Genomic DNA, 17,214 nt, shown 5'->3' with positions numbered 1-17,214 from the left:
AAGCTATATTCCAAGTGATACCAAAACAGATTGAATGCAGAAATAGATATGTAATTCCAACTATCTTGTATTAAGCTAGACATTAAAGACATTTGCAAAAATGTAAAACTATCATGCTCACTAAAATTATTTTCAGAAAAGTTATTTTTCACAAAAAAATGTTATTGTGTTAAGATATAATGGGTTTATTAATGTTATTTTTAAATAAAATAATAAATAATATTACATTTCACTTCAGTTTCAAATATAACAAATATCAACATAAAACCCACATTAACAAAAGCTCTTTGGGTCCCAAAATAATATAAAAGGGTCTTGAGACCAAAAAGTTTGAGAACTACTGACTTAGGATATATCCAATCCCTTACTAGATTTAATTCCATATGAACGTCTAAAACTCAAAATAAAACTGAAAAAATTAAGAACATATTAATTTTAAATCTGTGTGGAGAATGTTGGGAGGAAGTAAAGAAAAAACATGGTGTTACAGAAAGAACAAAACTCTTATATTCAGAAAACCTGGGTTCAAATCTTGACTATACTGCTTTCCTAGATATTTACCTGAGAATGTCACTGAACCTCTTTTACTTCAATCTCCTTGTCCATAAAATCATGATCTTGGCAACTGCCCTTACTTTCTCAAGGTTGTTAAGAGGACGAAGTAAGATAATGAATGTGAAAGCCTTCTACAAACTGTAACATTATGTACATACAAACACAAGATTACAGCTATTGTGAAATTTTACCTCTGTGGCAGACAGATGCACACTTATGGTTTCTACATCCTAAAGTCCGTCCACAGTTTTGATCACAAGGCGGACAGTTCCCAGGACAACACTGAAGAGAAAGCAATATACAAAGAACAGGTAATTTGAAAACCAAGCATAATATGAATGTCATTACTAGTTATTCACAGAACTTATGGAAAACAAAATTACTTTTTTTCAATATAAGAATAAAAATATTCAAGATTATTAACATTATTCTGATACACTATATTAAGAACTTACAACTTTAAATAGACAATATCCCAATTTAATGAAATCAAGCTAAATTTTCTTGTGTTTTAGTTAATTATTCTATGACTTAAAACACTCCCGTACGATAATTTCATTTCTACTTATCTGCTATGCAGAGACTGATAACCAAAGGAATAGTTCTGGTCAAACCCTATAGTCAATTCAGGCAAACAATCAGTCTGATTATTTTAAAATTTTAATTAAAATAAAACCAGCTAAATGTATAAATTAGTTTGGCACCATGGAATCAGAGACTAACTAAAGGAGAAAAGCAGAGATAGGTTATTTGCTTTCAGTTTTATTTTGTCACTTCCCTGATTTCCAATCTGTCTGTGAGAAATGCAGCAGTCTATGACCTGTCCAATTTTCATTCATGAACAAAAGGCTACTATTCAAAGTCCATCTTGCCATTCTAACTCTTTCCTTGACTTCTCATAAATTCAAATTTGGAAAGAAAATACAGACTACTATTGTCTTAAACTTAGGGTTGTAACCTACTTTAAGAACAAGTATGAGTATATAAAAACAGCTCAAAACAAAATGCACATTACTGAAAAGCAACTAAAAGTCAAAATAGTTCACTCAATTAGACAAATATTTATTAAGACTATGTGACTCTCACTTTGCCAGTGGCAGTGTGGGAAAAAAGGTTTCATGGTCCATGGCCTGAATAAGCCCTTAGACATTTCTGATTCCGACCATGATGGAGGAAACAACCAAATTTATTCTCCTGCCTTAAACTAGAAAATCAGACAAAACATATGAAGTACAGTTTTTGGACATTAGACAATTAGGCAGCACAGGAGAGCAATCCGTAAGAGGAGAGAAACAAAGTAAGTCCTGTTAGGCCAGGAGGTTCCAGGCTGCAACACAGAGAGAAAGATCATAAGCAAAGTCCGATGGGTCTTACCAAGTTGAGTAGACAAAATTCACAGCTCAGAGAGGACAGTGTGTGGCTAAAATTTGTGGAGAAGTGGTAGCAATATCACTTCTAGTAAGCTCTGGAGAATTCCAGGAGAGACCCCTTAAATATTTGGCCAAGTACTGGTCTGTACACGTGTAAGAGGAAACTACCCAAAACCTGAGAAAGAACCACTAGAAGAAGATAACAATTTCCAGAGATTATTCAATGCTGGGAACAGTTTGTGTTTACTATGGCCAGAGTGGAAGAACCTCTTAATACACAGGAATCAAGCAGAGTACTTAGAAGAGTCATTGCCTCAGTAGTGGTGCCAACTTAGCCCTAGATAAAAGAGTAGTCTGGTCACACCTAACAAAACACAAGCCTTAAAAGGACCAAATAGGGGGCTCAGTTGATTAGAGCACAAGCTCTGAACAACAGTGTTGCCGGTTCAATTCCCACATGGGCCAGTGATCTGTGCTCTCCACAACTAGATTGAAGACAATGAACTGCTGCTCAGCTGCTGGACGGGCAGCCGGATGGCTCAGTTGGTTAGAGTGTGAGCTCTTAACAACAAGGTCGCCGGTTCAATTCCCGCATGGGATGGTGGGCTGTGCCCCCTGCAACTAAAATTGAAAACGGCGACTGGACTTGGAGCTGAGCTGCGCCCTCCACAACTAGATTGAAGGACAACGACTTGGAGCTGATGGGCCCTGGAGAAACACACTGTTCTCCAATATCCCCCAATAAAAAAAAGAAAAAAAGGACCAAATGATTTCTAAGTAACTTAACTTTGACCCAGAACAACGCTTAAAAATATTTAAAGGAATACCAAAAAACCCAGCATCCAAAAATGTAAAGTTTACAATGTCTGGAAACCAATTAAAAATTACCCAGCAGGCAAAGAAGCAGAAAGATAAAACCCAAAAGGAGAAGAAAAATCAATCAACAGAAATAGACCCAGAAATGACAGATGATAGAATCAGTAGATAAGGACATTAAAACAGACACTATAAGTATAGTCCATCCATATCAAGAAGATAGAGAGTATTACAATACTAAGGACAGACGTGGAAGATATAAAAAAAAACAAAACCACTAAAATCCTACTTTCAAAAAGGAAAAAGTATAATGTCTGAGATAAATACAGGATGTGATAAAAAAACAGATTAGACAAGGAAAAAGAAAATTAATGAACTTGAAGACAAAGCTATATAAACTAAAACACAGAAATTTTAAAAAACAGTAAATAATAAATAGAGCATCAGTAAGCTGTGAGCCTCAAGTAGCATAACATACACATCATTACACTCTCAGAAGGCAATAGATAGGGGAAAAACATTTGAAGAAATGAAGACTGAAAACTTCACAAATCGGATGAAAACAATAAACCCACAGCTCTAAGAAGCTCAGTAAAAATCAAATTAAAGACACATGAAGAAAGCTATAACATTGAACACCACAAAGTGATGAATACTGGTAATAAAGGGAAAAATCTTTGAAAAATAGCCAAAAAAAAGATACATTACAAATAAAGGAACAAAGATAATCATAGCACACTCTTTCTTGGAAAAAAATGCAAGCTATAATAAAAAATAGTGGAGCAACAACTTTAAAGAAAGGGGAAAAAAATTTCAAACTAGAATCCCATAGTAAAAATATTTTTCACAAAAAAAGGTTAAAGATATTTTATAAAAGTCGAAAGAAATAATGACCAGCACTACAAGAATTGTTAAATGAAGTCCTTCAGATAGAAAGAAAATGAAACCAGACGGACAGAAAGCTAAGTTAATATAAAAAAATGAAAAGCACCAAAAATAATGAGTTTGATGATAAATATAAAGGAAGACTTTTTCTTATTTTTTCAAACTTTTTAAAAGATACCTGACTATTTAAAGCAAAAACAAAAACATGGCATTTGGGGTTTATAAAATACATGGGTATAAAACCCATGTATGAAAGTCAAATAAAGGAATTGAAAGGGAATTGATGAAAAACAATAAAATGGAAATTAGAAAAGAGGGGAAAGGAACAAAGAACAGATGGGCAAATAAAAAATAAGTAGTAAAATGATAAGAATTAAATCCAACCATATTAACATATACATTAAATGTAAATGATCTACATCCAAATTAAATGACAAAGACTGTTCAGTTTGGATAAAATAAAACAATATCTAAACGCTGTCTATAAGAAAACTAGTTTAAATATAAAGATATGAATAAGTAAAAAGTAAATGAAGGAAAAAGATATACTTGTTAACACTAAGCAAAAGAAAGTTGAAATCACTATATTTCAATAGATTTAACAAGGAATCTTACCAGAGATAGAGGGATAATTCATAATGATACAAGGGACCCAAAAAAGACTGTAAATCTACAAACTCAATAAAATACTACAGTCGACCACATACTGAACCAAGTGTCTATAAATAAGATTTGCACAATAGAAGTTAAGCCTCTTCCACAAAATGAATTATCACTCTTAACACTGCTATGATCTTTTAAAATTGGGGAACAGAAATAGCTCAAGAACCAAGCTGAGAAAATTCTGTGCAGGACAAAAAGAGTCCATTCTTTAAAAATCTTGGTAAGATTTCTCACTAATACAAACAACTAAGATCAATCTAGAATACTTATTAATATTTCATATGAGAAACATAAAATATGCCTGGATACCTGAAGAACGTGTCAAGATGGTGCTTATCACAGGCCCACAAAGGAAAAATTCGAGAGAATTTTTAAATCAGTGTCCCAAGCTTATTACACATACCTTTCTCCTACACTGATGTTTCTGACAATCACGCATCTTAACACACTTAGTTTCACACAGATAAGGTTTATGACATGGCATTCGTTTTGTATGCTTTCCACAGCGACAATGCTTTTCCACTTCCTGTAAGAATCAAATAAATGCTATTGAAACTAACTTTTGTTAACATGATTTTTTTCACATTGCAATCTCTAATTACTAAAAAATGAAGGAGAAAACTTTTAAGAGCAAATCTGTATGAGAGACTTTACCAAAACTAAAGCTGAATTTCCTAAAATACTTGTTTGTATCTACTTTGTTCCAAAAGATTTCATCTCAATTTCCATTATTAAATTTAGTAGGAATTTGATATTAAATAGTAAAATACCACATATCAAAATCACTTACATCTAGTCATACCATGACATCTGCACATCTTGTCTCAATAAAGCAAGAAAATTGGATTATCTAGTAAGCTAACTTTTTGACTTGGTAGTATAGTTATAACCAAAGTGACACATATAACTTTAAAGTCTCAAGTAAGTCCAGGCATTTGTTTCTTTCCATCATCACTAAGCCTAATTCATCATTGCTCTGAATGTCTTCTGGGAACCAATAACCCCACTTTAGACTATAATAGTGAGACTGTTCAAACTTTACCAAGCAAAAACAAACAAAAGGTAATTTTTGGATTTGATTGCTAGCATACTCTCCCACTGCTTTACCATAATTAGGTTACTAAACTCATCCAGATCATAACATAGATGTTTATGAAACTAAGTAATGGAAAACAATTACAGAACGAGAACAATCCCATTTGACATATTATAATAGATAGCTCTGAACAGTAGTTATTGCAGGAGATGACTAACTTGTCTACATGTTTCACAAGGACCTCGGTGACAACGCTGTGAACATCTATGGATTCCACATTCAAGTAGTTTGTCACAACTGTCTCCACAAGTTGGTACATCTTCTGTACAAGGCAAAGAAAATTCTGAAAGCAGACAAAAAGTTAATAGTAAGATACAATATTAGAAAGCACTAAAAATATACCATGTTCCTTTGGTTCCCTAAAGAATGATAGCCTTTTCAGACTGAATTTTTGCATCTACATAACTATTGGAAAAAATTAATGAGAATGATCCCTAATATTTGTCAACTTAATGCTTTAAAAAACAATTTGACACCTGACAAGTTACCATCCTCAAGAAGTACATTTTTAGGCGCTACTTCAGAAATATTTATCTGAAAGAAATGAATAAGATCACATAAACCTCTATGAAGAATTCCACAATATGGAATTATAAAAAAATTTTTCTAACAACCTTACAAGATTTAAAAAAAATAGCTGTAGTTTTAAAAACATCATGAAACTCACCTTTAACATAAACATATTATGACAGATGTTGACAATAATCTTATACATATGTTTGCTGGTATTGGTGCAGTCAAGGAAGTAGACTCAAACTGCAACCCTTCTACTGCATTTTCCCAAAAATAAGACCTCGCCACACAACCAGCTCTAATGAGTCTTTTGGAGAAAAATTAATATCAGACCCTGTCTTATTTTACTGTAATATAAGACTGGGTCTTATATAATATAATATACGGTATGCCTTTATCTCAAAGCAGCCAAAACTAAATCTACTTATAACTCAATACACAATGACAATAGCTTGAGTATGAGGTTCCCTGAATGTGCACATTAGGCACTACGTTAAATAGTTTATGTGCATTTTATCATTTAATTGTCACAATTATCTTATGAAGAAGGTAATATTATTGTCCCTATTTAACTTGAGAAAAACATAATTCATGAAGGTGTAATTTGAGCTCAGATATACTTGACTCCAAAGTCTGAGTTCCTAGTCCACGTGCTATATTGTCTTCTCAACTAAACGTACAGAAATCTAACATCAAATTTGTATTATTATTGAAACTACGTTATGAACTTCCGGAGAATTAGGAGTTCTCTAATTAGGAAAGTATTCTAGTTAGCATGAAAAATAATCATACCCCATTAAAGGTTTAAAAAAAGTCTTACTTGACTTCTGACATGGACAGAATCTTTTCCCAGATCGAGGACATTCTCCACAAGCACCAACATGACAGACTTGCTCACATGTATGATTACCACATGGCAGTGTTTTTCCACATACCTAAAAGAAAATGCAGTCAGCACTAGCGAAGGACTTAAAAGTTAAAAAAAACTTTGTACATGACATAATCCATTTTTCAACAACAAATATGCAACTTCTTTATGTTCCTCATGTTTTACATCTTACACAGGTATCATATATACATACATAAAACATATATATACATATATACATGTTTACACACACAAACACACACACACAACGTTTCCTATGCACCAAAGAGCATATTTTTAAAATATAAGAAAGCAAAAAGAGCTTCACATGGTCACCCACCAAAAATTTGCAAATGGTACTAAAACCATTGGAATTCTAGGACGAGCAATCTACAAAATCAATCCTACTTCCTCAACTGGATTAACTCAAGAAGGAGGGAGGAGTGTTGGCTGAAGAGAGGAGAAAGAGAGGGAGAGAGAGCTAGCAAGAAAGAGAGTACATAGGTACTGAATACAAAATTCAACAAATAGCTGTTACTTTGAAAAAAAATTACCCTCCAGTAATTAAAATATTAAATAGGAAAAGTTTCCTAAACCATGAATAGAATTCATCTTAGTTACTATTCTTCCTCTCCTTTTATCCAACTAAACCTAATTAGTATTTCTAATCATGCTTTCCATATTCTTTAATACCCACCCCCCTTCAAGATACATATATACTTACTCGATCACAGTGCCATAGTGGACTTGCACAGCTTCTTTCAGTTATTTGTTTGCCACAAACACACTTCTGTCTACTAACTCTTGGACAGGGAGGACAACTTCCTAAAATAACAATGATAAATTAGCACAGAAACATTATAAAAGCAACAGAGACTGCTTTGACTTTGGCTAACAGGTATGATCTTTCACCTGCATGACAAGGATTTTCACATTTATGCTGTCCACAAAGCAACTTCCGCCCACAAGGCAGCTGACAGGACCATTCCTTGGCACTGCACCTACGAGGGATGGGTTTTGCTTTCTTACAGTAACAAGTAGTTGTGACCATCTTTGGACAAGGAGGGCAGGGCCCTACAATCCGATGAAAAGAAAAAAGAAATCAGAAATCAAAAGTTAAAACTTTCAATTCTTACATCTATTAGTGATTTCTAAAGTTTTCTTTACTAATACTTTAAAAGGCATTCCCTTTCAGTATTTTCTTATGTAAAGTTCTGAATTCTACTTTCACAATTTTTTTGCCTCAACGTAAGCAGAAATAACCACCACAATTACAAATGTAATATGTAACTCACCTGGGTGACAGAGGAGTAAACATTTATGGCCACAAGGAGGTTTAAATTCTCTCTCACATACTTGGCCGCATGAATGAGGCACAAGCCACGGATCCAAAGGAGGATCTTCTACTTTTCCACAATAGCAATAGTACCTACTAGGTGTGTCAGATCGTTTGTATTCAAACCTACATTTTGGACTACAAAGAAGAATTACTAACGTTAATTTCATTTTTAAAAGTGACATGAGAGACAGGAATATAACTACATTTAGTAATATAGTATACTCAATTAGTTTTATGTAAGACACTCTTTGCTCCATTTTTATAGCATTAAAAAACAAGATTTTACTAACATCAATTTCAACCATCCACAACAGCTCTGTCCAATATAATTTCCTGAGAAGATGGAACTATTCTACAGCTGCCAAGTCCAATATAGTAGTCAATAGCCACATACGGCTTGTGAGCACCTGAAATGTGACTGATGCATACAACTGAGAAAGGAACAGAACTTTCATAATTTTTAAAAATGTAAATAATCAGATGTGGCTAGTTGCTACTGCACTAAACAGTACATATCTAGAATACACCTATATCCTGGCTTTACCACTTAAGATTCAGAGAAGTCTAAAGACATCATTTTACTTCAATTAACTTCAACAGCCCCATTGGTAACATGGGAATAAAATCTCTCCCAGATGACTGAGAATTATTTTTACAAAGTACCTACTATATCTAAAATGTTTTTAAAAACTACACTACCACAATTTTACAAATACTGGGTTGCAAAAAAATGTACACACATGACTTGTATTCACCTTTTGTTATCGGTATATATGGAGTGTTACATTTTTTTTTTTTTTAAATCAGGCTATTCAGCTTTATTTGACAAAAATTCGTGTATTAACAGTGGTTAAGTCCACAAGAATGAATAGTTTACCTTTGACATAACTCGTTCAGTAAACACAAGACAGATACAACTATTTCCTACAAAGTACCTTCAATGAATAATATAAAACATAACCATAGTTTTAAACATCTCACACTTTCACAAGCTTTATAAATTTATCCAATGAAGGCCCTTACTGCTTACACACACAGAAGGTGCCAAAAAAATGTATACACATTTTAAGAAAGAAAAAACTGTACTAAAATTGTCTGTATTAAAACTGTAGAGTATTACAATTTTAATACAGTTTTTTTCCTTTCTTAATGTGTATACATTTTTTTGGCACCCTCTGTGTATTAGTACTTATGGTAATAAGAGGATCCACGTCTGACATGGATCCACGTTTCCTGAGGCCTGAGTCTTTTACAATTTGAGGTCCTCTGTTAAAAAGAACTCAAAATTACAAATATAAAATTAGTTACAAAAGTGAGTATTTTTGAGAACACAGAGCCCCTGAAGTTTATGTCTCATTATCTTAACAGTAAATCCACCCACTAGGTTGCCAGTATGGATAAATTTGTTACTGTCTTTATTTAGCAGAGATAAAATTTCCACTCCCCAACTCTTTCTGGAAATATAATAGAAGTTCAAGGTTATTTGAATAACAAGCCAAACTAATAAACATGTAAAAATTAGTAAGTGAATAATATACACCTGCAGTTTTGAGATTTTGAAGATAAAATTGGGAAGCCGATGATCAAAATATGTTACATGACAGTCTTGCACAATGTGATACTAATGTATACTAATACGAACTCCCAAAGTATTGAAATTATGAAGGATTCTAATCCTATGGAAAAGAAATGAAAGTTCTTTAAAAAGGATAACAAAGGAACTATTTTGTAGGGGGGAAAAAACAGTCTGAATGACTTATTAGTTATTGAAAGGAACTAGCAGTTATACAAATTGGAGGGAAAAAGCCATTTCCATGTCCCGTATCTTCACAAACCAAATGAAACTGAAGGACAAACATGGATACTGAAAATGCCAATAAAGCAACTTATGAGCTACAATTTTCATTTATTTTACAACTTGATATTCCGACTAAATTAGAAAAATTACCAAGGCCAGGGATAATCCTTCTTGCCAAAATCATCATCCGTTAAAGAAGATACTAGAAACTGGCTGTCTTTAGCCCACTTCTGGATACAGGGCATGTGAAAGATACAGAAACATCCTGAACAACTCCAAACCTAAGACAAAAGTATCAGAAATTAACACACATGCAATGATTTTTCTTTCATAATTACACAATATTTTAAAATAAGCACCACACTAAATTATTGTCAAGAGCAAACCAAGGGATTAAAGAAAAAAATCTCCTTCCAGAATCATAGAAGAAATGTTCTTTATAAAAATTTATTTAAATGTAGAACACTTTAAAGAAAAATATTATTAATCGTCCAGATTCATTCAGCTGGAAATAACTACTGCTAACATTCCGGACAACCTCCAGTTATTTTTTTTAAATGTATTTAATACCTTTAAAAAAATGAGATCATACTGTACGGACTGATATAAAACTTTATAGCCTCCTTTTTACATAGTATAAGCATTTACCCTTACCAAATATATTCATACAACCTGGTATTTACAGCTGCACAATGTATCTTATAGATTTATATACCATAATTTATTTAACCGATTTCTGGTTGTTGGACATTTAGGTTATTCCGATTTGAAATAGTAATACAAAGGAATCCTTAAACAGAAATATGTACATATAATCTCTATATTGCCCTTTTGTTGTATAAAACCTATTAGTCTACCACTTAATGCTAAATTCCAAAAATTAGGTGAACAAAAAACTTGAAAATATATATAGATATATGTGTGTGTATATATATGTGTGTGTGTATATACGTATATATACACATATATATATAAAAGTTTAAGGAATAGTAAATTAAGTTTTAAAACCTACCAACACTTTGATAGAAAAATCAATTCTCCTTTCATTATAACATTTTGCAACTATTTAATAAAAACAGACATGTAGTGTATTATATATTACATATAGCTGGCAATAGCATTAAAAAAAGCCGACTTCTTAATTTGCGTTCCTCCCAAATCAGTGCCTGAGAAAAGAACTGGGATGCAGGAGTGAGGGCACAAGATGGGAAGAGGAACCGTCAGTAAGTGGTACAATGCTAAACTGTTTCCCGCTAAGAGCAGTCCTGCTAGGTCCCTCTAAAGAACCATGAAAAGCAGGCCGAGGACCACCCCAGCTCCAACCCCTAACGGAGAAGAGGCTGGGGCACATTCACTAGTTCCCTGTGGTGGGATGTAACTCTCCTGCACTTCTGCACTACACCCATATACTGGCTGAGTTCCCAAGGAGAAAGCATTGAGGTTAAAAAAAAAAATCCACACACAGCAAGTGTTTAAGGTGTGACTGTATCCACATGCAGAGACTATTCATCCACTGAAGATGAAATCAGAATAAACCAACCATATATGACTCCAGGCACCGACGGCATCTGCATCTGCTAAGCTACCCTATCCAACACAGGTTAAATTTCTGATTCACTCAACATGACCAACCCATTTCCTGATTTTCTTTCTCTAGGCCGTGCTGCTATAAGAGCAGTGGATTCATCTGAGGTCTAAATGTTGAGTCTATCATATTCAGTCATCACTTCCCTTTAATTGCTTCATTAAATGACCTCTTAAATTTACATATAGATAACTTTGCCATTAGGCCTCTAAGTAAGTGAGTTATGTCTGACTCCATCCCGCCCCAATGACCTTAGGCCACTTTCCAAAGTGTCTTCAACACAAGAAAAGCTCATTGATAAACTGTTTAAGTGTCACTGTTAGCTCCTTCCTTGAAAGCAGGGACCGTATCTATCTTTCTCTAAACCTGCGGAAAGTAGTGAAATAAAGTCCATTTGAACATTTCAGTATTTGTGGGAATCTCTAAAGTATAAAGATACTAAAAATGATTTATCAAATTGACATGTGCATTAAAAATGAAGATACTTGCTTCAGTTATATTAATAGTGCTAAAAATATTGATGCTCATTTAGAGGTAATTTTTTAAATTCCAGACTTACAAAACAAAGATCAATACATTTCTCAAATGAAGCATTTTTAAACAAAAATAAGCAAAAACATAATAAAAGGTTCAGTACTGCAAATGCAATATAAGTTATTTAGGGAGATACATTTAGCATAGATAAGGAGAAAAACTTACTGCCTGGTTTCTCTTCACTGAAGCAATACAAATTAAGCATGTCATAGCCCCTGCTTGAAAAGCTTCATTTACATACTGTTTTGTTCGCTCTAATTCACATGTATCTCCATCTTGAAATTTAAAAATTGAAAACTTCATGTTAAGCAACATCTGAAAATAATACACACTCACTAACAGCACTACATTATGCAAGAACTGTCTAGCAATATCAACAGCTCAAAATATAGCTGAAAATGAGAAGTTTAAAAAAAGCAACCAGTGAGCTGCCAAGAGGTGATAAAGCCCATGCATTAAATCTTATGTACTTAATTCAAAAGCAGTACTTCAGCCCTCCCTCAGAGTACACTTGCTCTTATTGCTGTTAAGAGTCCTTAACAAATTCAGTGGGGGCAGAGCCATAGGTAAGAGCAGCACGCTGTCAAGTCACAAGGAAAAGCATAGCAAAAAGCAAAATGAAATGAACTAAAAGTCAAAGTTCAGCAGAACCATTTAGCCTAAATATAAGCATTGTGTGTGTGTATGTGTTTGACATACAGCTTATTCTTAAAAACTTGTTGAATGAAAAGACACTCAGGTCTTTACAGTATAATAACCTTGCTTCATTAAATTATGTTCATTATTTCTGCTGAAAAAGGAAGCATGAACTTCTTAGGAAAAAAATATTAGCCTACATTTATTAGCCTACATTTACTTTAAGCAATTCCTCTGCATTTATTTGCTCGCACTGTTCTATTAGTATTTCAGTGGAATTAAATGAGCTATATTTATCTTCATTCTACAGATGAGAAAACTGAAGCACAGAGCAATTAAGCAACTTCAGTAAGACTCCAAAGTGAGCCCTCTTAACCTACACTATGCTGCTGCCAGGGGTTACTACAGGAAGGTCCAAGAAATAACAGTAAAATCAAAGGCAGAGAAACTACCCAAAAGCACACAACACCAAAAGGGCAGCAATATGAGTCACTTTAGTATATGAGAAATAAACCTACATACCTTTAGTCCAATAAAGATGGTTCAATAGAGGTTGACTGAGTAATAGCTTATTAAACTATCGTTAAGTACAGAACTTACGCCAATAAAATGGTTCAAAGCAAAATTTAAATTACCAAAAAGAAAAATTAACTAAGTAAGACACTGGGATAATTCTTTACTTTCTAAAATGATCTAAGTAAACACAGCACTTACAAAAACTTGCTCTACTTTAATGTAAACATAAATTTAATTTAGGATATTAAACAAAATATACATAAAACTACTCCCAAAACAAAAAAATATAAAATTAAAGATAATTGCTTTATTTTAAATAAACATTGAAGATTAAAGAGTATCCTTAAAAGCAGACTTGATAATCATATTCTGTGTGCTTATTTTGCTTTTCAGTATAGCTGGCTTTAGCAAATGCGTAACATTTTAAATTTCACCTAATTTAACAGCTAACACGTAAAATAGAATATGAGAACAAGATGAAATCGGCTTTAACAAAATAAAGTCTAATCTTTTATTTATAAGATTTATGTAAGATTTCTTTGAAAATTGTATTAAAGTTTGGCTGCAACAATAAAGTACACTGCCCAGGATGTCACGGTAGATTGCATGGCATTTGAAGTCATGCATTTTAAACAGATTACCCTAGCAACTGAAGAAAAACGAGTATGAGGAGGCCAAGACTAGAAGCATGAAGTACCAGTTAAGAGGCAGTTACAGCAGATAAACCAAAAATGACCTAAGTATCTATCCGTCTCAGTTTTCTCATCTTTAAAATAATAATAGTAAATTCCACCTCGTAGTTATGTGGATTTAATTCACATATTAAACAGCTGTAGGGGCCTGAATTAAGGCAATGTTAGTATGTAGGGAGAAGAGGGATAGACTTAAAAAATTCAGGAAGTAAAACTCAGCAGGACTTGGTCACATTTAGATTGTGTTGCTTTTAAAAGTTGATGTTGATATCAAGATTAGGAAGGAGAGAATGCTGTGCTTGATGAGATGTCTGACACGGGAAGAGAGGAGAAGTGGTAGTAAACGAAACCCACATATGTACCATCCCTGCTCCCCGATTTCTGGCTTCCGTGGGTAACCAGGAAAACTGTGGTGCTACTAATTGAGATAAAGAAAACAGGAGAAGAAATGAGTTATCTTTCAACATATGTTTGATGTGTCCATAGGCCAGGCCAGCAAGGTAGAGATACTCATCAGGAAGTTGACCATGCAAGTCTGAAATTTAAGAGAAGAATCACGAAAGTACAAAGGCTGTGCTCAGGTAAAAAGAATGAAATTCTTTGGTAAAGTTCTGGTGTCCAATTCACTAACGTGAGATGGAAACCATCTTATTACTCTGGCATTTACTGATCAAATTTCCTTACTTACACAAAGGAACGAGAATCAGTATTTATGGATTTGACACAAAACAGCATAAGAAAAACTGCCTTAACACTTTTAAGATGAACGCCAGATTAAAAGTTAATTAAAACTTACAAATGATGGTTCCTAAACACTAGGAAGAAATACTGAGTTACATCACTGAATTTCCTATTAAAAATAAGATCTGTCTCTACCTAGAATCGTTTAAGTGAGGTCCTCTTGAAGCAGGAAACTTCTTAAGGTTACTTTCTATGATGAAGTCCTCTAAAAGTCCTCCAAACCTTTATTAACTTTTAAACTTTTACCTGGCTAAGCCAGACTTAGTCAAGCTTCCTAACCTTAATTCTTCGGCAAATATGATAAATTCCTTGGAAACCTACTTGACGATGTGTATCTATCCTCATGATGCCATCAGCATTCCCAACCAACTACAGAAATGTTGATAATACAACAAGAATGTTCTAATAACGACTTTAAGTATAAAATGTTGAAAGTGTATAGCACTTACCTTTAAAATAATCTATTTTTACATTTAGTAGCAAACCTTTCATAGTAGCATCACTTTGGCCCCCTTTCTCATAAACAAATATGGCTTTTAAGAGTAACCCAGATATAAACAACATATAATGTAATTGTACACATCAAACCCGAGAATACTTAAGTTTTGTGTTTTTTTTAAGTATAAAAGTCGAAAGTTATAATATGTAAAATAAAGGAATAAAGTCAAGAAATAAAACTGACTTCAAGACACATTGAACATGATGAAAAAGAGAAAAAAAAAAAATGAAGACTAGATTTAAAGGAGTAATCAAAGTCAAGTCCAATCAAATCATAACCAGAAACGACTTGGACCACTCATCTCATGAGGCGCTTTGGCATCCCCCTCCCAGCATTCTAATGAAATACCACTTAAAGGCACAGAAGAACCACTAAGGCTATAAAGGACATTGCCATTCTACTTGCTTTACAGAAAGATTAGTGTTATACACTAATAATAAAATGAACAAATAGTAAAATGTACAAAAATTCAATTCTACAACACAAAAATGCTCACTCATAAAATGCAAAAACTATACCACAGAGAGTAAAAGTGTTTTTAAAAAGTCAGGAATATGTTTTCATTAGTATAAAGTCAAAATTTAAAAGATCAGACAGTACCTGTCTGAGTAGTGTAAGTTATAAATGTATTAGCAACTATTTTTCCCCGTTTTCCTTCAAAGTCTTCATCTCCTTCTTCCTCAGAGGAAGAGCTAAAGTGTTCTTCAACAAGTTTTTTGGCCGCAGCTTGATTAGCCTTCTTGATTTCCTCAAATTTCCTTTGAGACAGTAATTCTGCTTAAAAGAAAAAAAATGAGATTCACGTCTGTAAAACAATCTCTCAAAATGCAGGGCATGCTGTACTAATATGTCATTTTAAAATACAGATTTAAAAATCATCTTTAGAGCATTTTACTTTTCTATCATACATGAAAAAAATTATTTTCAAATTTTTTGTCACACAACGAAAATTTTCACTTTTGTTAAATATCCTGTTAAATGCAACAAATTATTCTAGAAAAGGAATGAATAACAAAGCAATTAAAAAAACAAATAAAGGTATGATAAAAGTATCAAAACACTGGTGAGCAATCTCAAGATAAGGACATTTTAACAAAAAATAAAACTGCATGTTTAAAAAATAAATCTTACACAGTGATTTTTAAGAGGTGGGAAACATGCCCACTCGGAGCACATACAAATCAGTGGGAGGCAGGTGCTTTTTTAAACTACCCCCTTCCACACTACAGACCATCCTGGCCTGGCCCACCAAAGACTGAAGAAACAATATTCCCTGTATTCCCACTACATTTATATAATCTGCTTCTTAGAAAGCTCAAGGACTTTTTGCCTAAATTAAAATGTGGCCACAAAACATATACAATATTTAACATTAATTCACACAAAATGTTGCAAACACAGAAAATATGCTTCATACAACAACTTCCTTCCAAAAAGAAATGTTAAGTAAATTTTGGATTAGTTCTTCCACTATTCTCTTTAGTACTGTCTGTACTTCTCATTTTGTTACCTGGTTAAACAATAATACAAAAAAGTAATAATAATTAGATTACTTCATAGCACATTCCCAGTGAGACTTCAAACTCACGACCAATGACCATGGGAGTTTTCTTTAAGCGCTAAGTAAGTGCTAATACTCTTATGGACAGCAACTGTAGTTTAAGAAAGGAGCCACAAACATACTGCATTGCTCTGAATTCATTAGTGCCCATATTGAGAGGATTTTAAGTTTACTAATTTAAAATTTTTAATAATTTAAAATTCACTTTATGCTTGAAGTTGATGAGCCACTAGCAAAATAAGCTTTCTTATTTTTAGGTGGTGTATTTGTACTTAATGAAACTTTGTGTTTTATTTCCTCACGAAATGTTGTCCTTTTCTTGTGACAGCCAGTGTGGTCAGGGACTAGGCAGTATTTCAAGTAAAACTGGAGGAAAATGTACAGTGACGTAGGAATCTTTGAGCATTAGGAGAAAAGTAATGGCTATAAGATATGACTCAAATTTTGATATACAATAAGAGATGATAAGTGTAGGTTAATTATGGAAATCAGCACTACGGATACATTTTTTTAAAAGACTGAATTACCAAATATAATAAAAACATTC

At 33.3% G+C, this 17,214-nt stretch overlaps 1 protein-coding gene across 8 annotated transcripts in view; it reads right to left on the bottom strand.

The window, feature by feature from the left end:
• Positions 1-17,214, bottom strand: part of NFXL1 (nuclear transcription factor, X-box binding like 1) — a 49,928-nt gene that overhangs the window by 30,803 nt on the left and 1,911 nt on the right. For 4 of the 8 annotated variants that reach the window (XM_088789876.1, XM_088789875.1, XM_019741044.3 and 1 more), the window contains 10 exons: positions 15,707-15,880; positions 12,188-12,297; positions 10,054-10,184; positions 8,062-8,240; positions 7,679-7,840; positions 7,491-7,591; positions 6,719-6,833; positions 5,544-5,668; positions 4,693-4,815; positions 747-837 (listed from right to left, as the gene is read on the bottom strand). In XM_088789876.1, coding sequence (XP_088646002.1) covers positions 747-837; positions 4,693-4,815; positions 5,544-5,668; positions 6,719-6,833; positions 7,491-7,591; positions 7,679-7,840; positions 8,062-8,240; positions 10,054-10,184; positions 12,188-12,297; positions 15,707-15,880 — 1,311 coding nt within the window. Of the gene's footprint in view, positions 1-746; positions 838-4,692; positions 4,816-5,543; positions 5,669-6,718; positions 6,834-7,490; positions 7,592-7,678; positions 7,841-8,061; positions 8,241-10,053; positions 10,185-12,187; positions 12,298-15,706; positions 15,884-17,214 lie in introns of all 8 variants that reach the window. The other 4 variants (XM_074324645.2, XM_088789874.1, XM_019741045.3 and 1 more) reach the window with 1 other exon arrangement.

This window comes from Rhinolophus sinicus, chromosome 1, assembly GCF_057876585.1.
Source record: "Rhinolophus sinicus isolate RSI-liver-muscle chromosome 1, RSI-T2T, whole genome shotgun sequence".
Classification (NCBI taxonomy): Eukaryota; Metazoa; Chordata; class Mammalia; order Chiroptera; family Rhinolophidae; genus Rhinolophus; species Rhinolophus sinicus.
This window is presented reverse-complemented; position numbering and strand designations above follow the sequence as displayed.